At 49.0% G+C, this 24,621-nt stretch overlaps 1 protein-coding gene across 5 annotated transcripts in view; it reads right to left on the reverse strand.

The window, feature by feature from the left end:
• Positions 1-24,621, reverse strand: part of LOC138498119 (leukocyte cell-derived chemotaxin-2-like) — a 430,369-nt gene that overhangs the window by 349,809 nt on the left and 55,939 nt on the right. For all 5 annotated transcript variants that reach the window (XR_011278697.1, XM_069621983.1, XM_069621982.1 and 2 more), the window contains exon 2: positions 2,632-2,682. Coding sequence is in view for 4 of the 5 variants with exons in the window: in XM_069621983.1 (XP_069478084.1) it covers positions 2,632-2,682 (51 nt within the window). In the remaining variant the exon portion in view is untranslated. The remainder of the gene's footprint in view (positions 1-2,631; positions 2,683-24,621) is intronic.

Consider the following 24,621-nt stretch of genomic DNA (forward strand, 5'->3'; position numbering starts at 1 on the left):
TCATGGAAGAACGCGTGTTCCAATATAATGTTAGAAGCTGATATCTCTTTAGATTTGCTTTTAACAAATCCTGATAGAGCTAAAAACAAACTAGGGCACTATGAGTGGAGAATAACTTGGAAACCCTGCCTGGCATATAATGTCTTTAAGGGTGGCCATTTTGAAATAAAAACCCTTTATCAAATTCCCCTGTACCTGTGTAAGTGTTCTAGTCCGAAGTATAGAACTCTTTTTTTAAGATTTTACTTTAGCCTATGGCCAACTAGAGAAGTAATAGGGGCAACATTAAAATGGCCAGTGGGCCCGCAACGATGTTGGTTTTGTAACAATGAAAGCGAGTTGGAATCTTTAAAGCATATAGTGGTTTTATGCCCAGATTTGATATCCAAGAGATAATTGTTTTTAGAACATGATTTTAAGGATTATAGACTTATTACTGCTCATACCTTGTAGGAGATGATTTTGAAAGGCTGGCATGTTTCCACGATTTTAGCTGTGATAAATGTATTATCCTTGGATATTTTATTGTTCGATACAGAAAAAGGATAGTTCTAATGTGATTAATATGAAATCATGGGATCATGCAGTAATGCATTTTAACATTTTGTGAACTTGGTTTTGTGATCAGTGTACACAATGCATTTTAACATGAATACTTGTTTATTCATTGTTGTTTGATTTCGATGCTGTTTCATCCATAACAATGAAAAAGAATAATAAAGAATATGGGGCCACTTCAAAAATTATTTCCAGGGCCTCTTTTTGCCCACAGTCAGTCCACCGGTGTCTTTGTGGCAGCTAGTGTTCTCCCCTTCATCTCTTCTATTCTGTCGTCTTTTCTGGGGTACCCTCCACAGGCCCAGTGTTTCACCTCTGTTTCCCTCCCTGAATTGTCCCATGCTTCTGCTCCAAGTGCCCCCATGACCCGACTTACCAGGCATTGATCCCCATTACCAGCTGCTGCAGCTTTTTTTTCACTGCAGGCAGAATAACCAAGCACAAGGTGCTGTGAGTGTTTCTCCGCTAGCAGAGTCATCTACTATACATGAATTTCCTTAGAATAATGGGTGGCATCGTAATCTTGCGGAATGGGTTTAACGGGTCCGCCTCCATTAGCGGCACCCGTTAACCCATTCCACAAAGGTTGTAATGAGGCCCTTGGGCTCCTGTAATGAAATGCTTGAAGTATTCCAGGAGTGTTCATGAGCTTGCAAAGCCATTCTCTTCAGGCGGAATCACACTGGGGCATTCTAATGTTAAATTAAAACATGGGATATCTTCTATGCACAAACGTGCTGAAGGAATTCTGTTTATCAGGCGGATTTTTGCAAACATTGGAATCTACCCATTTTCATTTAAGCACAAACGCGCTTCTGAGAACAATGAGATGTTTTGTATAAATATTGGGTCTTCCTGCAGGGACGTCATGTGGGGGTCGCTAGGGTCTACCTTGCTACTACCCCTGGCCAGAAAATAATAATCATGTGATGTCACGTGGGGGCGGGGTCAAATGACATCCCTTCCTGTGATGTCATCAGTGTTTAAGGGTTGTGTGATGTCACTTCCTCTACCCCTGTAATGTTGGTGATATGACATCCCTTTTCAGGACCCTGGTGTGAAGCTACTCCTCCTGAATGGGTGTGCTTCTTTGATACCTGGACCCAGGACAGCTGCCTGCTGTGTGGCTGTCTCTGAGGGAGGGGGTTACCGGCCCCCCCAAAGAGAATCAAAGAGAGGCTGGGTTCTTTGGGTTTTCAGGCCCCTACCCATATGCCTCTCACTGACGTACCGGCACCGTTAGTGACGGTGCCGGTGCTTCAGTGTCCCCATTCCCGTGGAGTCCTATGAGACTCCACGGGAATGGGGATTTACCGTATTGCCAGATGTTGTGGCACCAGGAGATCAGGCGGTGGAAACAGTGTTACCGGGTTGGCATGTGTTTTGAGCACACTAGGTGCTCAGCAGTGTCCAAGTGCTTGGAGGGGTACCAGGGCAATGTGTTCATTGTAAGGGCTGGGCAGGGGTCAAGTCCTAAAAATTAAAGTGAGGGGACTCAGCAACAAATGCAATGGGATGTGACGTCGCCAGAAATTAGCATATCAAGGTGAAATAGGCACATTTCATTAAATTGGCTTTGCATAACCACCCTAATTGCACAGGACGAATGGTATTTGCCTTCTATAATATCAACCCACACACAAAACCAAGAGAGGATATTTCTTTGAATAGTGTTTTGAAAACCTTATGTTTTAAATCCAATAACCAATACATATGTTTTCCCTCAAACTTGCAGTACTAAAATGCGACATTTTACCTTTAGTTGTTATTTTTCCTCAGGTTAGATAGTGCAGGGGTGAGGTGTCCAGCCTACAAACCTAACGACTGTGGTTCGATCACTGTGGTTGGCTTTAATGCATGAATTCAAAGAGGACATTCCATTTTTCTCATTTTAACTGGGAGGACTGAGTCCACCCTCTGAAAAAAGTGGGTGGACTCCGTCCCCCCGCGTGTACCCTCGACTTGAGCCCTGGGGCTGGGCAACAATCCCTTTTATCAGGTCTGAAGGAGGAACACAAAACAAGTAATCATTTCACAGATACGCAATGTGCTTCATTTGCAGTGACAACGTACCTGTTGTTGGATAATTTGGGTATTGTGTCGTCGTCGTCGCTGTGAAAGGCTCTGTTTCAAAAACAAAAAGGAAAAATGAACGTGACCAGTGATAGAGGACATGATGCAAAGTATTGACAATGATGAGACTTTCTGAGAGTTTTGCGTGATGTGAAGTCAAAGCAGGACGCCCCTGTTAATTAGAGTCTCGGGTCATGTGATGAATATAGAAGCACGGATTGGACCAGGAAAGGGTTCCCTATTGGGTGTGCTGTGTTAGGCTTCTGGCTGCTCTTATGGGATTGGGCTAAAGCATAACCCTCCACTCAGGAGGCCAGTGGTCTTTGCTGAAGACCATAGTGTTGTTCATCCCTCACAGAACACTGGCTGACAACGATGATGCCAGGGCCTTTCAACATTTTCAGATGAATTGGACCCACACCTCTACCCTTCCCCCGCACCCCCACCAGCAGCTGCCCTATTGCCAGTCTTATGACACTATTAAATGAGCCCTTGGGTTATGTGGGAGGGGGCTTGGGGAAATAAAGTTAGATCTCTGTTGAAGTGGTCAAGTGGTTCTTGTGTCGTGATCCACGTTCCTTGATGCGAAGGGCCTGCCAGGGCAGAACAGAACACTGACGACAAACCAAGCAACTCAACGCCTGCAGGCCAAGGATGACACAATGGGCCTCATCACGAGTCTGGCGGTAACCCTTAAATCCGGCAGTAGCGCTATTACAGGAAATTATAGCGCTATTACAGGAAATTATAGGAAATCCGCTGGCGGTAATAGCGTGAATTTTCACCATTGGGCCCAATGGGGAATGAGGAATTCCCGAATGGGCCCAATGGGGAATGGGCAATAACCCTTCCGCCAAACCCGTGATCCGGCGCTAGTAGCGCCGGGGGGTTTGGCAGTAGGGCTATTAGCGCCGGCACTAATAGCGCCAGCGTTACCGCCCAAATTTCCTCCCCGAATGCTTGCAGCAGGTAAAGCCAATATGCTACACCTGGAAAGACACAAGTAAGAGGGGTGCGCACCCAAACCACCTGCCAGCAGTGAAAATAACGGCTGGGTGGCAGGCACAATCACAAGCGTTCCGCTCCGCCACCCTGGGCCGGTGAATGTCAAATTATATTATATAATGCACAATATACGTCATTTGGAGCCCTGAACACACAGCAGTGCCACCTGACCCTGTTAGTGCCCACAGCAAGCAATCTACGGCCAGTGACGTTTTTGTGGGAGTGCAAGAGGGGCACAAGCCCAGGGCCCCTACCTTGGATGGGGCCCCACAAGGCTGCCTGATCTAAATAAGTAAGATTCCTTTGTTCACCAGACTTAAATAGCACACATCAGGATACTTTATGGCATGGTGCTGAGGCTCTAAACCTATTGCTTGTCTGTTTTGCAAGTACATTCTGCCTCAATCAATTCATCATGTAATGCTTTCTGTGTTCACTGTGGTATACATAGTTTGTGTGTTTGTTCCTTGCGGCACAACTCCTTCCTGTGGGAATTATGTTGATCATGCGCAATAGCCACATTTGAAATGCATATTGTTAAATTAAGTGCCACAATGGTTCAGAAGTTAGCTCAGTGTGTTAGACACTCATTGCAGAGATATGTGTTCCTATGCAAGATTAGAATAGCACATTCCTGTAAGGCTGGCTGAGCCTCTCCCATGTCTGAAGTATATAAACCTACCTGCGTATGTACTAGGTCTTGCAGAACAACAGGTGCTATTATCCGCAATGTATCTGCACCGTATAGGGGTTGCTTTAAAAGCGAACATGTCATCCTTATGGTGTAGGTCTAGAAATTGGTTTGCCCAGGCAATCACTGTTACCCGGGGCTCAAGGAGTTAACACTCTCGAGCCCCCGCCGTTGGGAAGGCGGAGCCTGACGAAGAAAGGGGTTCTGGGGCACGTGCGCGGCAAGCGCCAGTTACTACGTTGTTGTAAAAGAATAAAGACGTTCCTCCAATCTCTCCGTGTGTGCGTCCTTCATTGGGCCTAGATCCCTAGGCAACATTTGGCGACGAGGTTTTCTCCCGCACACCGGAGCCCTCCTCCAGCAGCAGTCCGCTGTTTCCACGCTCGTGCTGCGGGAGACCCAGCGAGCCTCCTCCTCCTGCTCCTCCTCCGCGCAACACGGCAATCCGCCGGATCCGCTCGGGCGGCTGCCGACCCGCTGAGCCTCCTCCTCCAGAGCCCTGCAGAGGCGATCCCGCCCACGACCTCCCTCCTGGACCACAGGCCTTCGCCACCGAAACCACCCCGCTGAAGAAGACGCCCGAATCACCGGACATCCGAAGTACGCCTGGGCGCACGTGGACTCGCTCGAGGCCTAGCAACCTCGCCCCACGTGCTGGCTACGCACTTACAGGCCCCATTTTTCAGGCACCATGAGCAGTCCACCCTCCAACCCTGGTTCCAGCCAGGGATCTCCTCAACCACCCGGAAGTCGATACAGTTGCGGTTGCCCCCGCCATTCACCATGGCACCCCAAGCCACCAAAGGCCCCAGGTGGACCGACTGGATGGATGATTTTCATCACTTCGTGAGGGGATCCGGCGACGGGGACTCCCCCAACATAAGAGACATTTTCCTCAACCTTGTAGGGGGGGAAATCAAAACCGTCGTAAAAGCGATTCCGGCAGCTGAACAAAACACCTTCCCCAAACTGATTGCTGCGTTAGACAAACTGTTGATCATTGAGGTCAATCGGGACTACGAAAGATATTTGTTCAACCAGTGCACCCAACTGCCACAAGAGACTGTAGATGAGGTCATCACACGTCTAAGAGTGAAAGGTGCAAACTGCCAGTTTGATGCGTTCTCGCTGGAGGAAGCCATACGGCTGAGGGTGATCGAAGGCTGCCTCTCCCCCGCACTCAAGAAGCAGCTACTAAAAAAGCCACTCACCATACCTGAGGTGAGTGAACTTGCTCGCATCCATGAGAGGGTGGATGCGCAAGCCTCATCCATGGGACACTCTGGCAATCCTAAACCAGACACGGGTGAGCTCATAGCTGCCATACAGCAGCTCCGCCAAGGCGACAGGGGCCCACAGCCATACAGAACACCGGCGACCCCTGCAACGCCCGCCCCACGCCAACAAAGACAGTGCTACCGTTGCGGAATGTCTTTCCCCCACTCAGGGTCATGCCTGGCCCTGTCCCAACGATGTACAAATTGCGGGAGAGAGGGACATTTTCACTCCGTCTGCAGAGAGGGCGTACCATTTCCCCCGATGCGACCCCAAGTGGCCACCAGGATGCCTTTCCGGCCACAGCCGCTGCAGTATAATCAACCAAGACCTTACCAACAAGGGTTCAGGCAGAGGCGCTACGTCAGGGCGATCGACGAATACCAATCGGCAGGATACACTCCACAGTACGACCAGGCCGAACAGCCCAGACACTTCACGGATGAATACGATAACCCTTCTGCGGACTACAGGCCTGAGACACTTTACCAGGATGACCAGGCGATGGCCTTTCTACGCACCGTATGATCAATACGACCAGGACGAGTTCGTCAACCTCATACTCGACAACAAAGAAGCCAGGGAGGCCCCGAAAATCCCGATCAAGATGGGGAATTGTCAATTTCAGTTTATGATCGACTCCGGTGCCACGGTGAACATTATGGGCGAGCAGGATTATGACCGGATACCACACCCGCCGCCGCTGGACCCGTCCCGGTCCAGAATTTTTCAATGGGGGGCTGCCACCCCACTACAGACAGTGGGACAATTTACCCAATTCTTCCTCCTAAATGGGCGGCAAGTGAATGCGACCATTCACGTCATCCGGTCCCTCGCCAGGAGTCGATGCCTACTCAGCTACCCCACAGCCTCACGCTTGGGTTTGATTGAGATCCTCGTGAACGCGGGTGACGTGATCACCACTACCTCGTGCAGCCCAGACCTGAGGAACACTACGGGGTCGATAGCATTCCACCAGACTCAGTCGCTCGTCTCACAGGACGATATCGCGAGAAGATTCCCCAAGCTGTGCACGGGGCTAGGAAAACTCCTTGGGCCCCCCATCAAGCTGCACATCGACCCCAACGTGTGTCTAGTGCCGCAGCACCCTAGAAGAGTCGGGTTCCACCTTCAGGAGGCAGTATCAGAGGCGCTCCAACAACTGCTCCGCGACGGCATCACAGAACTGGCGACCGGGCCGACTCCGTGGGTTTCCCCCCTTGTGGTGGTACCCAAGGAAGGGGGAAAGATCCGGCTGTGCGTGGACATGAGGGTGGCCAACACAGCAATACAACGGGAGAGACACCCAGGACCATGTATCGAAGACATGGTTGTGCAGTTAAACAGCGCTCAGATGTTTTCCAAACTAGACCTAATCCAAGGATACCATCAGCTGGAGCTCCATCCCGACTCCAGGGCCATTACGACGTTCGCAACACACAATGGTCTCTTCAGGTACCGGAGACTGAACTTCGGAATTTCGTCCGCCGCATAGATTTTGCAGGAAGCGATACGTCAGATAATCAGACCCATAAAAGGGGCTCTGAATTACAGCGACGATATACTCGTTTTCGGATCGTCCAAGGAGGCCCACGACACGGCACTGCACGACACCTGCGAAGCCCTTCAAAAGGCAAGCCTCACACTCAATATCTCAAAGTGCCGCTTTAGCAAAACGAAACTCAAATTCTTCAGACATATCTTCTCCAGGGAAGGCATGATGCCTGATCCTGACAAGGTCGACACGATTACCAACTTCAGCGAACCCGGACGTCCGCTCGTTTCTCGGCATGGCGGGCTACTGCGCGAGGTACATACCCCACTACGCCTCCCTTACTGACCCTCTCAGAAAGTTGCTGCAGAAGGAGTAGCCGTTCGAATGGACTCCGGCGTGTCAACAAGCCTTCACAAACATCAAGCAGGCCCTTACGGATGCCCACCGCCTCGCATATTTCAATCCAACATGGCACACCGAGGTGGTGATGGATGCCACCCCGGTTGGCCTTGGCGCCATCTTGGCTCAAACCAGTGGCGCGGATGTCAATCCCAGGCATGTGGTCGCCTATGCGAGCAGGGCGCTGTCGACGCCAGAGCTGGCCTATTCCCAGGCCGAGAAGGAGAGCTTGGCGGCGGTCTGGGCATGTGAACACTTTCACAACTTCATCATCGGGAAGAGGTTCACTCTGATCACCGACCACCAGGTGCTTCTATCCCTATTTGGCAACCCGCACACCAAGATGCCACTGAGGATCGAGCGGTGGGGCATCCGCCTCCAAGAATACGATTATGACATTATACACCGACCGGGTGGCGACCTCAACCCCGCGGACTACCTGTCACGACGCCCTGTTGGAGCCCCGCTCGCCCGGAAGGGCGACGTTGTCTATGTACAATATGTGGCATCCCACTCACTGCCTCCGGCGTTGTCCCTCGAAAGGGTTGCCGCCGCGTCCGCAGCTGACCCAACGACAGCCCTGGCGATCAGCCTCACGTCGACCAGCAAATGGAAGGATCATCACAGAGCCATGCTAGCCCATCCAGGAGTGAACAAACAGGATATTGAGCGGCTGGCTCGGGTGCACAGTGAACTTGCGATGAAAGACAACAACATTCTGCTAAGGGGGTGTAGGATCGTCATTCCCGCCACGCTCAGGAGTGAGGTGGTCAGCATCGCCCATGAAGGCCACAGAGAGGCTGAAAACACGAAGAAACAGCTCAGGTGCCATGTGTGGTTTCCCATTCCTGGATGCCGCCGTCGATGAGTGGGTAAGGAACTGCCATGCCTGTCAGTGTACAGCCCCTGCTGAACGTCCGCCCCCACTCCAACACACTCAAATACCTGATCGCCAATGGGAACGAATAGCCATGGACTTCTATGGGCCGACTGAAGTAGGTGATTACCTCCTACTCTTCATAGATGAACATTCGAGGTTCCCTATAGTCAAGGTGGTCAACACCACGGCGTTCCCCCAGGTAGCGGCAGCGATAGAGGAGGTCTTCAGCGAGTGGGGGATCCCCAAATGCATCAAATCTGACAATGGACCACCGTTCTGTGGGCATGAGTTTGGGACATTGGCATAGCACCTGGGTTTCAGACATATGAAGATAACCCCTCGACACCCTCAAGCGAACGGAATGGCTGAGCGTTTCATGGCGTTGATCAAGAAGACAATACAGAGAGCTTGACTTGACGCAGTCAACACGCATCAGGCACTGTGTCGTCTCTTAAGAGACTACAGGAACACTCCTCATGAGGCTACAAATAAGACGCCTGCCGAGCTCATGTTCCGCTATGAGGTGCGAACCCGCATTCCGCGAAACCTGTCAAGTGCAGAGCCGGTCGACAAGGATCTGCTCCAAAGGGATGCTGAGGCAAAAGAGAACACGAGGCTCCGTACTGATGCACGGCGCGGAGCGGTGACACCAGAGTTTCACGTAGGAGATGAAGTCCTGGTACAACAGCCAACAACCAGGAAGACAGATCCGCGTTTTGCTCCTAGTCCCATGAGGATAGTCGCAGTGAAAGGCACGATGGTGACAGCTGAAGATCAGAATAGAGCTGTCACCAGGAACTGTCAACAGTTCAGACACTACGTTAGAAGAGAAGGTGCAGAAATACCACAGAGGGCCGTCTCCCCAGAACCACGGATGCAGCGGGACGACATGTGGATGCCCCCAGAGGGAGATCCTGGAGGGACGAGTCAGAGAGTGGTAACCCAAGAGGTTTCAGAGCCCGTGACTCAAGGTGAGAGGCCGCGATGAACCATTAGGAAACCGATGAGACTTGTTGAAGAGTGTTAAGTTATTGTTTAGATACAGAGTGTTAAGTTGATGTTTGGACATATTGTTCGGGGGTAGTGTTACCCGGGGCTCAAGGAGTTAACACTCTCGAGCCCCCGCCGTTGGGAAGGCGGGGCCTGACAAAGGAAGGGGTTCTGGGGCACGTGCGCGGCAAGCGCCAGTTACTACGTTGTTGTAACAGAATAAAGACGTTCCTCCAATCTCTCCGTGTGTGCGTCCTTCATTGGGCCTAGATCCCTAGGCAACAATCACCTCCAACGATGAGTATAAACTGTTAGTCGAAGAGATGAATAAGTATCAAATTTAGAACCAAATCATTCCTGCTTGTTTCCTGGCTTTGCCAGCAGATAATACAGTGATCTTGGACAAATCATCTAATATCTCATACATTACTGTGCTGCCTTCTGTGAGGTTTGCCCCCTCCCATGCTGGTGGCATCGTTTAGCCCATTACTTGATCTTTCTTCTTATGTAGGCTATTTGAGTGGAAGGGGTGGTAGACAGAAGGGAGCGGACCAGATGGTGCAGCACTCGGGCAAGCATATTTTAAAGTCTGCTCATAGGACGCACAAGAAAGCTTTGCATTTTTGTAAAAGTCAAAGGTTTTTCAGCACGTTTATAAATGACAATTTCTCAAGCCCGTGTTTTGGAACTAGGTAAAGCTTTAAAATACAAAAGACCAACCCAGATTAAATGACATGATTGGTTTGCTGGTACTTATATACTTCTCTTGATGATGGAGAGAATGAAGCTAGAATCATTGTGTTAGACCCTTCTATAATATTTTGTTTTTAATAATTGTCATATTTTAATGTGATTGGTGTACTTTCCAAGTCAGTTTTTATAAAATGTTATTATTTTAGTTCATGGTAAGAACTGGTCATGAAAGTGTTCAAATGCAGAAATTGCAGAGTCGGCACAAATGCCAGATTCACCCCTGAACCAGTGTGTGTAATGCTGGGCATCTAACTGAATCTTGTATTGCCTAGCCACTCGAAATGGCCAGTCCCTGAGCCTTTCAGAGTGATTTCCTTCTCAGGATGTGATCTTCAAAACAGCCTCACTCGTGCTTTCACTGGCTGTAGTGTTCCATGCACTATAATCGTGAGCATTGATATATTGCACACCACAGGAACGTGTTCCTTTGATCTCTAATGGCTACACTATTTAAACACCATGTCCCACTTCTAATCTCAGTCTGTCTGCATACTGACACCTTCCTGGTAGCTTCTAATCTGCATCCACTATCCATGCTACGGTATGTGTGGCTTTCTCCTTCCTCCCAATTGGTCTTCTCTATCCATGCTATGGTACGTGTGGCTTTCTTCTTCCTACCAATTGGTCTCCACTATCCATGCTACGGTATGTGTGGCTTTCTCCTTCCTACCAATTGGTCTCCTCTATCCATGCTATGGTATGTGTGGCTTTCTCCTTCCTACCAATTGGTCTCCTCTATCCATGCTATGGTATGTGTGGCTTTCTCCTTCCTACCAATTGGTCTCCTCTATCCATGCTATGGTATGTGTGGCTTTCTTCTTCCTCCCAATTGGTCTCCTCTATCCATGCTATGGTATGTGTGGCTGTCTCCTTCCTACCATTTGGTCTCCTCTATCCGTGCTTGAGCACGTTTGCATTCTGGGAAGCAGCTAATGTAAATGCTCTGTCTATTCTGGGGTACATGTACCTTTTGCATACAGTCCTGCATTAATACTTCAGGTTGCATACCTTCCTGGATTAAATTGATAAAAAGTCTCCTGAATCTATGCTAGAACAGAAGTAACCTTTTCATAGACTGATAATGTTGGCCTTCAAATGGTACTTGTTTATCATTCTGATTAGAGCAAGAATGAAGGGCGTAAACATCCTTATTTTTAATGCTGTGAGGCAGCATATCAACCTATGGCTTGTGATTGCGGTGGGCGCGAGGTAGACATTCTTGATCACTTAATTCCTTTGGTTTGGTGGAGGGGCGCCCAAAAGATGTCTGTGCCCAGGGCCCCAAAAGTGCTTAAAATGGCCCTGTCTATGGCTGCCGGCCGTCCATCAGACCAAAGGAAGGCTGCACATCACGCCCACCATCTCGCAGCGCGCTGCCACTGCTACAGACAGCGGGGGGAGGAGACAGCATCACTGCTGAGAGGCTGTAGACCTGAGGCCATCAGAGAATCCGGCTAGGGCGCACACACAGGAATACAAGTCGAACAGGCCCCTGCTGCTACTGCACCACCCGCCTACAACTGGCAGGCCCTGACAAAAGAAAGGAGTGTGCTTCCCTGACGCAGCACCATCTAGAACAGGAACAGCCCAGCTAGAAAATAAAAAGAACTTGGCCAAGGGGCTGCATATGTAATATGCCCCGAGAACACACAAACCAACTTCCAACCAGTGAGTGCATCCGACTACCACTGCACCAACCAACACGCCCATAGAGACAGCCGAGTGGCCCTGGCCCCAACCACCGAGCCCTCTCAGAAAATGTACAGGCTGATCGACATGCAAGCCCCACGTCATCAACATGAGAGACCCAGACCCGGCCCTGGCCCCGGTGCCCATAGCACAACAAGTGAGGGACTCCTTCCCAGTGCCCACACTTTTCCCCTTCGACACCGCCACACAAATCTTGTCCCAAGATGGTCTTGATGGTCTCGATGGATCAAGGAATTCAAGGAATTCAATGTTTACCTAGCGGCACTGGGCCCGCAGGATGACAAGCGCATAACAGGTCTACGTACCCTCACAGCTGCCCCCAAAGTAAGAGACATTATATTCGAACTACCTGAGGACATTGAATACACATACCTGGACCTTAAATGCATCCTCGGACTAACACTTTGTCATCCATAAAAACATTGATTATGAGCGCCACGTATTTCATACCACCAGACAACTCCCAGGGGAAACCATGGACAAGTTAGTGACACGACAGAGCGAAAGTGAAACACTGTGACTTCAACCATATTCCAATGAAGAAGCCATCAAGTCACAGGTGATAGCTGGCTGCAAGTCCATCATTCTCAAGAAAAAGGTCCTGCAGAGGACACACACCCTGGCTGAAATACTACTGCTGGCCCGCATGACCACTGCCTTGGTACGCCAGGTCTTGTCCATAAAAAACTTTCAGATCAGCCCATCGGCCACCATCAAAGAGGAGTGCAGAATGTTGTAATGCTCCCAGCCAGATCGAAATACTACAAGAGCCACTGCTCCAGGTGCATATATGAATTTCCACATAAAGGCACATGCCCTGCCATTGGGCAAGAGTGCTGCGCGTGCAGAGGAGAAGACAACTTTAGGGCCATGTGCCGTACTCCTAGAGAACCCAGACCAGGGGGTAGGTACCCAGACAATCGCGGTACAGGTCTCACTCCCACCGTCCAAGGGACGATAGGAAGAAGCAGCACAAGAGGAGACAATACACCAGGGACAAACGTAGCACTAGATCCCGACACACACCATCACCTGAGGCAAGATGAAATTAATGTAGATGCGTGCACAACCTATGCGCAACCTCCCCATCGACGAGTGAGTCTGAATCCCTATCCAGCCCGTAGGGGAGAAAGAGAGGATACCTTTATGCCCAGCAACCCAAATGTGGTGGAGCACAGCCCGACCCTGCCCCTTAACGTGAGAGAGAGATCTTTCAACTATCTGGTAGATTCTGGCGCAACTGTCAACGTGATGCCAGAGAGTGAATACCGACAGCTGACACAGCCCCCCCACCTCAAGAAAGCTCAAGTAGACATAAAGACATACAGCGCCAAACAACCACTGCTCTGCATTGTGTCGTTTAAAGCCACATGCACCTATAAAGACAAACAAGATCGCATCACCATCCATGTTTTTAAGGCCAAATCAGCCTGCAACTGTATACTCAGCTTCAGATATGCAATACAGATGGTGTTCATTTGTATCTTATACAACCTGATGGCAAGCAGATATATCTCACAGGCACCAAAAATTGAAGTAGACTTCTTGGCACTATTCAAGGGGATCGGGAAGCTAAGAGGGAGGAAGATTAACCTCCACATAGACGCCTCCATAAAACAGTATAATATTCCGTGCCAAGTGGAAAAAGAGCTACAGTCACTCCTCGACTGCGACATGATCGAGCCTGCAGTTAGCCCCACACCATGGATTTCGCTGGTGTTGCAGGTCCCCAAGAAAGGCCCGGAGAGACAGATAAGACTCTGCGTCCACATGCGCATTCCCAACCAAGACATTCGGCGCAAGCATCACCAATCCCCTCGCATCACAGACATGATGCTTCGGCTGAATGGAGCCTACGTCTTTTCAAGGCTCGACCTCAACAAGGTAGAAATCAGTGTTCACGTTATATCACCATGGTTACAACGCACCTCGGCCTGTTTCGTTACAAACTCCTCAACTTCGTCATTTAATCCGCAGCCAACATTTTTCATGAGGAAATTCTAAAGGTAATCAGCCACATTCCACACTGCATCAATGTCAGTGATGATATCCTCCTATTTGTAAAGTCAAGGAATCTCACGACATCGCACTACTGAAAGTTTGCAAGGCACTCCATGAGGCGGACCTCACACTCAACAATGAGAAGTGGGCATTTAACAAAACAACACTCAAGTTCTTTGGATCCAGACAAGATCAAAGCCTTGATGGAGGCCCCCTGCCCCTCGAATGTGGTTCAAGTCAGATCCTTTCTCAGGCTAGCCAGCCACTTCACTCAATACCTCTGAGACTTCGTGTCCAGGAGTGCACCGCTCCTCACCCTCACAAAAAAGGACAGCACGTTTTCATGGACACCAGCCCACCAGAAATCTTTCAACCAGATCAAAAGACAAATAGCGGCATTAGTGTGCATGTCTTAATTCAACCCCAACCTACACACAGAGGTCACTGTGGATGCTAGTTCTGTGGGAGCCATCCTAGCCCAACATTCAGGAAGTGATAACGCACCCAGAAAAATTGTCCAACGGACATGGAACAGCGCTATTCACAGGCAGAAAGGAGAGGCTCGCTGTCATAAAGGCATACACGCACTTCCAGTTATTTCTGTGTGATTACAGACCAACAGGGGCTCATCACCATCCATGGCAAACCCACTACCCAGATGCCGCCCAGTATTGCTAAATGGGGCATACGCCTACAAGAATATCATTTCAATATCATCCACAAGCCAGGAAAAGAAGACAACCCAGCAGACTTGCTGTCCAGCCAGCCCCTAGAATGCACCCGACCAGCGGGCAACCATGCAGACAGCTATGTCAACTACGTAGTGCATCACGCAATCCTACCGACGATCCCGTTGGCCAAACTACATCAGGAGATTGCCATTGACCCAACGCTGGAACTGGCAGTGACCTGTGTCCGGAATGGTAGGTGGAGATCGATGGAACAGGCAATACGGTCCAACCCCATCATCGAGAACTGCCTCTGTAAGACACTCAGGAAGGTGAGAGAGGAACTGTTCATCACGCCATCAAACCTATTGCTTAAACGTGATAGAATAGAGACGCTGTTATCGCTGCATCAGTGAGTTGTGGATGTGGCACACAAGGGTGACCTGGGAATCGTATCAATGAAATGGCATCTACGAAAGAAAGTCTCGTTCCCCGGCATTGATGACCATATTGAAACCACACTGGTCTTGGCCTCAGCTCCAGCCACACACAACCTCTGTACGTCTCCAGACAACACCCCTACCTGGCCACATCTGAGAAGAGGTTGCTATTGACTTTTTTAGAATGGCAAATATATCATAGTGGCACTCGACAAACACTCTCAATTCGTGAAGGTTGAAGTCCTGCAGTCTACAGCAGCCACAGCAGTGATCCCGGTAATGGACAGGATATTCTTGGAATATGGCATCCCAAAGGTGGTCAAGTCAGATAACGGACCTCCATTCAACGGCTCCCACTTCATGGAATTCGCCCAGTGCATGGGTTTTCACCATCGAAGGGTCATCCCCCTGTGGCCCCAAAACAATGGAACAGTGGAGCACTTTATGGCCAACATAAAAAGGGTGGTGAGGGTGGCTAACATTACAGGAAAATCGCTTGAACCTGCCCTATATCAATTTCTGCGGGACTGCCGCAACACCCTGCACAGATCCAAAGGAGTATGCCCTGCTGATCTGGTGTTTGGAAAACCGGTCCACACGTGTCTCCCTCATGACTCCAGCCATCAACCAGCGAGCAGACTTGAACGAGACATGAGAACAAAAGATGCTACTGAGAAACAGAAAATGAAAGAGTACGTTGATGCTCGCCGGAAGGCACATACATCAGACCTCAAGATAGGTGAAAGGGTCATAGTGAAACAAACAGCCACCTTTTGACCCACAGCCCGTGACCATCATGAACCAGAAAGGTTCCATGACCACAGCAGCTTGAGTTGACAAGAGAATACCCAAGGAAGACTGGCTCAAAATCCAGGAGAAGGACAGTGACATGGAGAGGGCAGAGAGAGAAGAGTCCGGGTATACCAGAGATGAAGAAGAGTCCATGGCTGAGCGTCAAAGGGTAGTCCCCACTGGACATCTCTATGGAGATGGTCGCAGATGTCGGGCCATAACGAGACCCCAAAGGTGGATTGAAGAGATGGGATAGAACAGTGTTATTATGGGGGTAGATGTACTGTAGTCCCACTGGCAGGAAAGTGACTTGTGCCACAAAGACACTAGAAATCTAAGATGGTCATGTGACCATGGGTTATGTGGGAGGGGGCTCTGGGAAATAAAATTAGTTATCTGTTGAACCCTGAGTCAAGGCCAGAACAGAACAACTTATTCTTGACACCCACCCCCCCCTTATTAACTGCATAGACCTTATCCCAATCAACTGGCCTGACTATGCCACCCTCCCACTATTGGCCAACCCACTCGGCTACGGCATACAAACGTCAGGATAAACACCCCCCCACTCAGCACCACTCATTCAAAACCTTCCTAGTCAATTAGCTCAAATCAAACGTCACAGCTTTCCTCACCACACGAAATGCTTTGGTCCTCTTGGAATTATTCAACAACTCTGCTTTGAAATTGTTGGACACTCATGCCCCCCTAAAAACCAGCCGCAATAAGACCAAACCCCTCAGGGATGCACTGCCACTTGGTACATCCCTGAGCATGCCACCAACAAACACTCAATCAGAGCCCTAGAGAAACAGTGGTGCAAAAACTGTAACCCTGGAGACCTCACCAACCTCAAAGCTCTCCACGTCAATCCCAGGATTCTGATTACTGAGGTCAAAACTGTTATCTACTCCACCACCATCGCGGGAGCCTCTAATAGGAGCAAAACCGTCTTTGAAGTAGTAAAGAGCATTGTACCAAAGCCTCATCCAACCCTGAGGCACCAGCAACTTAGGAAAAATGTGACAGAATCAAGAACATTTATAATCTGAAAAATTGACAAATTCTGTGAGATCATTGAATCAACCTCCCTGAAATCCAGCACTCACACTGCCCCTCTGGACGAAATTCTCTCTTCTCTCTCACGGACCTCTTAAAAATGACTTTCTCCCTCAATCCTACTTCCAATTCTGACGATGTAAACCGGGCCTCCATCGTTACACAATTTATGTGACTGGCGCTCAATGCTCTCCTCAGCATCCTTAATGCCTCCCACACAGAAGGGCCATTCTCAGACACCCTCAAGACTTGTCTCATAAAACCCCTTTGAAAAAAAATGACCCTAGACCCAGATAACCTGCCCAACTGCTAGCCCATTATGGATCTCTCGCTTATTGGCAAAATCTTAGAACGGGTAGTCACTACACAACTTCTTGCCAGAATTGAACAACTTTACCACCTGAATGACTATCATTTAGAGTTCGCCCCGGTGTAGCATCGAGGCACCACCATGCAGGTGGTGAATGATGTGCTCCAAATCATGGGTACGGCTGAATCATGCTTCCTTGTCCTCCTTGACCTCTCAATTGCATTCAACTCGTCGACCACCGCATCCTTCTCTCCCTCCTTGCAAACAGGATGGGATGTTCTGGTACTATCATGAATTGATTCACCTCCTACCTCTCGGGCAGACCCCAAGCCATTCAGATGAACTTGGTGCATGCTACCTGACTCCCAGTCTCCTGTGGAGTCCCTCAAGGCTCCATCCTCTCACCGATCCTCTTTAACCTTTTGCATGGAGCTTCTGGACACACTCCTCAAAGATCCCGATTTAGCCATCCACAAAAACGCATTATAGTAGTAAATGAGAGTAAAATGCCCATAAGAATCATCTCTGGGATTACCTACCCATCATCCAGTCTTGGATGTTGGCTGCCTACCTCATACTAAACCCATCCAAGACTGAACTGGTCCTCATCGGTCCGCCCGCTAAAAAACAACTTGTCCAATAATGGCTCAATGACATGCAGCTCAAAGGAATTCTCCCTTTCCTCACTTTCCCCTAGAGGCTCAATGTTACCCAAGCTCTGGTTCTGTCTAGGTTTGACTTTTGCAATAGCCTCCTCCTGAATCTACCATCTTCCACTCTGCGACCCCTCCAGCCAACCCAGAATAGGGCAGCAAGACTTACCCTTGGCCTTAAACCCAGGGACTGCGTCTCTCCTGCACTAAAATGTCTTCACTGGCTCCCGGTTGCTGCTCGGATTAAATTAAAATCCCTCTGCTTCATACACAAGGAGTTCTGGGCCCAGGGACCACACTTCAACTTTATCTTACTAAATACTCCCCCTAGACCACTGCGCTCCTCTGGCTCTAACTCTCTGTGCGTGAAGTGTTTTGCTAAACAGAGGGTAGGTGGTCATTTGATTTCCTCTGCTGGCTCCCATCTATGGAACAGCCACCCCCTCCCTCTTTGCCTTGAGCAGGAGCTTCTTAAATTCCAGAAGCTCCTTAAGACTCTCCTCTTTACCTCCTCCTTCCCTCCTTCTTTTCCCTGCTAATCCCACAGTTGCTGCGATTGGTTGTCCTGGGCCCTTATGCATCCTCGGGGACCTGACCTCCCTTACCCAATCAGCCCAGCTCCTATCTATCTGCACTTGCGCGTACACCCTCTACCCTGGTGGCTTGCACTTTCACCCCTCACGGCTCTAGGCAGTGTAGATATCAACATTCCTAGCACTTCATCTGTGGCTCACCCATGAGCTTGGACTCCACAGCACTTACCTCCTCTACCCTCTTCCTTGCTGCACTTGCACATTCTGAATACTCACTAGGCTAAGTAGGTCCGTCCTTTTTTCCTCTTCGCCTCACTGTTCTTATGTTATTGTGTTTTAATGCATTCATGTATTTTTCTCCCATGATCACTCCCTTGCCATGCATGCGCTTTGAAGAAGTATTCAGACTCAGCAAAATCCTTAGGCTTCACCATTAACAGCAGTCTTTCCTTTCAGAAACACATAGGTAAGAAGCCCAAAACAGCCTGGCTCCAAATCTCCACCATTCTTAAAATCCACCCCTTCACCCCGCTGCAGGACTTCCAGACCCTAGTGCAGGTCTATGTGGTCTCGCACATAGATGGGGGAAATGACCTCCTGATAGGGCTCCCAGCTGCTCACATGGTGTCCCTAAAATCAGTTTACTATGCTGCAGCATGCCTTATTACGGGTGCACGCAGTACTCCAGATAAGATTTGGAAGTGGGGGTATGTTAAACTCTATTTTTTAAATTTGGGAGTAAAATTATTTTTGGGGGAGTAAAAATGTAAGTACATTTCCAAATGGCAGTTTTTTTTAAGTGAGTAAACATATTTTAACTGGAAAATGGAAATGTTTTTGTAATAATTATTTCATTGCACCTATTGATTTGTTCGATCATTTATTATGCGCTTATACACAAGTGTTTCAAAGTGCAACCATGCATGGGAGGGGAAGACAAGACAAACGATCTTACTAGGCGTGGAACATTCGTATCATGCAGGTGCACATAACAGGAAGTGTGTGGGCGGGCGAGCCTATAGGGTCCAGGTGCGCCCAGTCCCGTAAGAACATGGGTTAAGCTCAGAGATATACCACTCTCATAGGTCATAACTGAAGTGCAGTACTTCTGCGGCAAGTGCAAGGCCCGAGGAAAAATGCAGCAGAATGGCGAGGAAAGCTTGGGACCTGTGAGGCGCTGAAGGTACACCAGGCAGCCAGTCAGCGAAACTGAGCAGAAGTAGAGGAGAGAGAGCGAGAGAGCGAAAGAGGTGGTCAGCAGGGGAGAGGGAAAGAGAAGGAGGAGGCGAAGAGGAAAGTCTTGAGGAGTTTCCGGAAATGAGGAGACCTGGAACAAGACAGACAGACGGAGGCACCTGCTGTGGATAAAGATTTCCCCCCAAGTCCCTGCTTGGCGAAGCGGCTCATCCGCAGAGAGTTGGAGGAAGACGAGCGAAGGGCTCACGAAGGAGAGTATTTAGGAAGAGAGCGTTGCAGATAGAGTGGGCCCAGGCCCCAGAAAGCCTTGTGGACAATGCCAATGGTCTTGAGCTTAATCCTTGCAGCCGCAGGGAGCCAGTGAAGGGATTTCAGCGCCGGAGAGATGCAGTCACTGGGTGTTAGGGAGAATTCTCCAGAATGGCTAATTTCCCTTACCTACTGAGTCCCTCAGCAGCTTTGCTGGATTTCTAGGGTTTATTTTTTTTCACCCGGGAAGAGTGTGAGCCTTTTTCCCACTCTTACATGTGTTTTGCTGTGTGTTTAACATTTTTTGTGTTCATAGACTGTGGAGCCTCACCTACTCCATAGGCAACATCTTTTTACTATGTGTTACACAGCACCTTCAGTGCATTGACACATGGTTGTCTTTTAGACTTCCCAACTCAGACTCCATTTTCTGGGACTGGCTACTGTCTCCCAGAACATGTAAAGTTGCCATTGACTTTATTAGTCTCTTTTAAATCCACAGACCCAGCACAAACTATCTTACATAGAGTACTGAAAAGGGTTAATACTTATCCCTTTTTGTCTGTTTCTCTTGGGGCATTGTTTTGCTCCCTTTTCATCAAGACTTGGCTGGTGGCAGAGGTAACTACCCTATTTTTCCTACAATGGTTATATTAAATAACCTTGGTATGGTTTTAGGCTATCTTGGTAGCCTTGAACTTAAACCCGCTAGACCATATACGTTTTTATATGGTTCTGGTTGGGTTTATTCGCCATTTCTTTTTGAAAATGTCTTCCAAGTGTTTTACTCCGCGTGCCAAACCAGGTTTGGTTCCTTTGTTCACCGTCTCTTTGCGGGCTTCTCCGAAGAAGCCCTCCTCAGGCACCTGAAAGTCTGGGTAGGCAGGATGTGAGGGAGGGGTTTTAGGACCCCTGCCAGGAGTTCCCTTGGTAACCCAAGTCGCACTCCTGTTTGATTGGCTAGGTGACTGTCCCCGCAGGAGAGCCACCCTGCTGTGTGATTGACAGCCAGGCTGTGTGAATGGAGGAAAACTGCATAAAAAGCAGGTCTCTGGGTCTGGAAAGGCAGAGACACCACTGGAATGAAAGAACTGATGAGGAGCTGACAGAAGAGGACCCCTACAACGACTGAACTGCCCGGTGAAGCCCTGCTGCAGGTCTGAATCTTCAGACTCCAACAACAGAGAAGATCCTCCAGGAATCTTCTTCCCCTGAGCTGGTGGGACCAACCAGTTCGCCCAAACTGCAAGCCAGGACTCCCTCCTCTGGTCGAATTTGCTGTACAGAGCTACAGTGAACCGGATAGCCAGGAAGGTCGGACCCTGCTTGGGTTTTAAGGAGCGTACCTTTTATTCGTTGCTTGCTCTGCTGCTGGTTTCTTCCCTGGGTAGTGCACGACCCTCCAGTCTTCCTACTTCATGTCAGTCCGACAGTCGCTTCGGGAACCGTGAGCCTGCAGGAACTGCCAGGAACGTCCACCTCAGCTACAGCTTTTTCTCCATTTAAAGGTACTGTTCAAACCCCGGTTTGTCCAGCCGCGCTGAAGGTGTGTGAAACCTTTCGCCAATCCGAGGGCTTGTCATTCTCTACTCTTTAAACTAACTTTCCTGCTGACCAACTTCGGCCGGAACTCTTGGCAAAGACTTAACCGCAAACTACCCTGAACTGTGTGATCTTGAGCAAAAGACTTTTGTCCTATTGACTTTGGCCCTAAGCCTTTTTGATTTGATTCCATCACTGTAGTTCCTATTTCTAGATTGCCCTGCTTACTTAGCTGTTGCTGCTGCTCAATTTTTACCTAACTTTGTCTTTCCCTCCCTTTTTTAATTTTTTGGAGTGCCATTTTGCTCTTACTTCATTTTGAGCTTAACTTGTCCAAAATCTATTGGGAGTGGTGTGGTGTATTAAGAGTGTGATTTTTTCAACTGATTTACTTTAGTGAGATGTTATACAACTGATGTGTAAATAAATGTATATTCTTTTACTCAGAAACCTTGAGTCAGTGTTTGTTTGAATCATAGTAATTGCTGTCCTTTGTGTAACTATTGATACTGCTCATTTGCTCTTGAGATAAATGTGGCTGCTCAGCCATCGCTACCACTTTACTGTGTAGTACAGGGTTGTACCAAAGGTGAATTTGTACTGTCACTTGTAGTCTTAATTGTGTGTGGTGTTCCCAAAGGGTACTGCATATAATTCTGCCTAACACTGGGCTTGAGACCACAGATAAGTCTTGCGGTTCTGTTCTGGATGAGTTGAAGAGGACAGAGGGTAGAAGAGGGCAGGTTGAGAAATAGGCTGTTGCAGTAATCCAGCCTAGAGAGGGCCAGGGCTCTGGAGACGGTGACCCTCTGGGGGAAAGTGAGAAAAGGTATGATACCTTTGAGAAGGTGCAGCTGGTAGTGGGACTTTTTAGAGATGTCCGTGATGTGAGACGAGAAGGAGAGAGTGGAGTCGAAGATGACCGCCAGATTTATTGCCTCATTGGTAGGTGGAGGTGCAGGGCAATGGGAGGATGGCGAGAGGGGAAGAGGGAAGGTGGGAGCAGGGGTCCTGATGAGGACAATCTCTGTTTTACTGGCGTTGAGGCAAAGGTATTTTGCAGCACACCACGACTAAACTGCAGACAGTCAGGTATGAGTGAGGAAGAGGAAGAGGCTGAGGGTAGCCTGAAGGAGAGCTCTGTGTCATCTGCCTAACACTGAAAGTTGGCAGTGAAGGCTGCTATCATATGGGCTAGAGGGGCCATGTAGACACTGAAAAACCAGGGGGATAGGTTAGATGCCTGGGGGACACCACATGCAGAAAGAGCGATAGGGGAGAGAAAGGACTCCAATTCCACTTGGGATGGGCGGTCAGAGAGAAAGGAGGTTAGCCATGCCAGGGCCTGATCAGTGATGCCCAGGGTGTCACGGAGACGTGCAATCAGGGTGTTGTGGTTCACTGTATCAAAGGCAGAGGTGAGGTCGAGTAGAATGAGGACAGAGGGAGAGTTCGAAACAAGATTTGAGAGCAGATCTTCCTGGGTGTTCAGAAGAGCAGTTTCCATGCCTCTGGATGCTCTAAAGCCAGACTGGTGATCATGGAAGCAGCCAACAGATTCAGTGTGGAGGATAAGCTGAGAAATAGCCAACTTCTCCAGCAATTTGCCCATGAAAAGAGTGATAGAGATCGGACGATAGTTTGCCAGAATGGAAGGGTCAGTAGAAGGTTTTTTGAGGAGAGGGTGCACAAGGGAGTGCTTGTTAGGAATCTGGGATGGAGGAGAAAGGGCATCAGGAGACGGTATCTCCGTGCATGAACTACATTGCCCAGCATTCCTTGAGGCATTTTGTAGTTCGTGCCGTGCGCGCGTGTGGCCAGCTGATACTCATTAGTACAGCTTATCAAGAGCCAACGGCACACGGCAGGTGTGGCTTATTCAGAATTTCGGGGCAAAGCCATGCCGGAGGATTAGGAGACCGCTGCCGCTCGCTGGGCCATATTCATTGGATTTCCTGAAGTATGATGCTGGAATCTTTCATGCCGGGTGCTCGGTCTCCTTGAAAGCAACACATTCCTTTTGCAGCGGGGAAAAAGGGACTCACGCTGCTGTTACGAGCCAATACAGATTACGTGCGGGAAGGCTAACGAGCTTCCCGGACGACAGATAAGTGCTGCATTTAATTACTATGCAAAACGCTGCTGTTTATTGTGCATTTACTGGTTTGCTATGAAGGTTGACTGGCATTTTCACGCAGTCTGTGGTATAGGGGCTATGCACCAGCCCAGCAACACAGAACAAGTAGTTCTGGCGCTTGATTTTGGTTTTCATTAAATACAGGCGTTTGGGGTATAGTAAACACTCTTGTAGCGCAGTGTTTCCAGTGCATTGAACTGAATTGCAGAGGGAAGACAAACCATGACAGCCCCAGGGCTGTGTTGTGATACGTGTCGACCACTGTTTGGTTTCTATGTCATGTAAATGTGCAAAAGCTTGCCCTATGGGCCATGTGTGACGGTTTTTTCATGTTGGGAACTAATCCCATTTATATGTTTCCTCCTGCTTGCTTACATGTAGTTCATGCCATGTGTGTGCCTGTATCAAGGCTTACTATATAAAAGTGTGGTCAGGAACCAGTACATTGAGACCTGTATTAAGAGGTTTAGGGTATTTACTGGAAGTTGAGTGTGACTTTATGCTATGTTCCCAAGGTACTAGATAGAGTAGGGTTTTTTCCTGTTGCTCTCCCGGTCCTATCCACACTAGGTGTTTCCTTAACCTCTTTCCGGTTACCCTATACTCCCTTCCCCATCCACAACCTCTCCCTAACCCTCTTCCCCCCACTGGCTGCCACGTGGTGTTCTGTAGTTATAATCAGATACCTGTGCCAACCACAGGTGGAGGGTCGACATCATTCGGCTTCTGTGGTTCAGGGGAGAGTGTCCACATCAGTCACCCCCCCCCCCATTAGTTTTGACATAATAAGCCACCACCATATTGGGATACTTACAACCACCCAAGCCAAATGGAAGCGACTACTCCCGCATTGGCCGATGTGCTAAAGGCGCTTCAAGATATTCAAGTAGAACTGGTTCAAGCCAAACAGGAATCTGACAATTTGAAAACTCAAGTACAGAGCTTAGTAGCTCAGGACACTGCTGGAGGGAACTAGTACAGGAACCATGGGTCAAAATCCCACAGTTGTTGTTCAAGCAACCTGTAGTGTTCAATTGGCGGCTCCAGAAAGATTTTTGGGGCATCCAAGAAAATACATGACCTTCCTTACTCAGTGTAGGCTTACATTTTTGTGTAAACCTTTGGCTTTTGAAACCATTCAGGCCAGAACAGCTTTTGTGATTTCATATTTAACAGGGGATGCCGCGGCATGGGCGATGCAGCTAGTACAA

This window comes from Ambystoma mexicanum, chromosome 5q (genome assembly GCF_040938575.1).
Source record: "Ambystoma mexicanum isolate Mex_15411 chromosome 5q, UKY_AmexF1_1, whole genome shotgun sequence".
NCBI lineage: Eukaryota > Metazoa > Chordata > Amphibia > Caudata > Ambystomatidae > Ambystoma > Ambystoma mexicanum.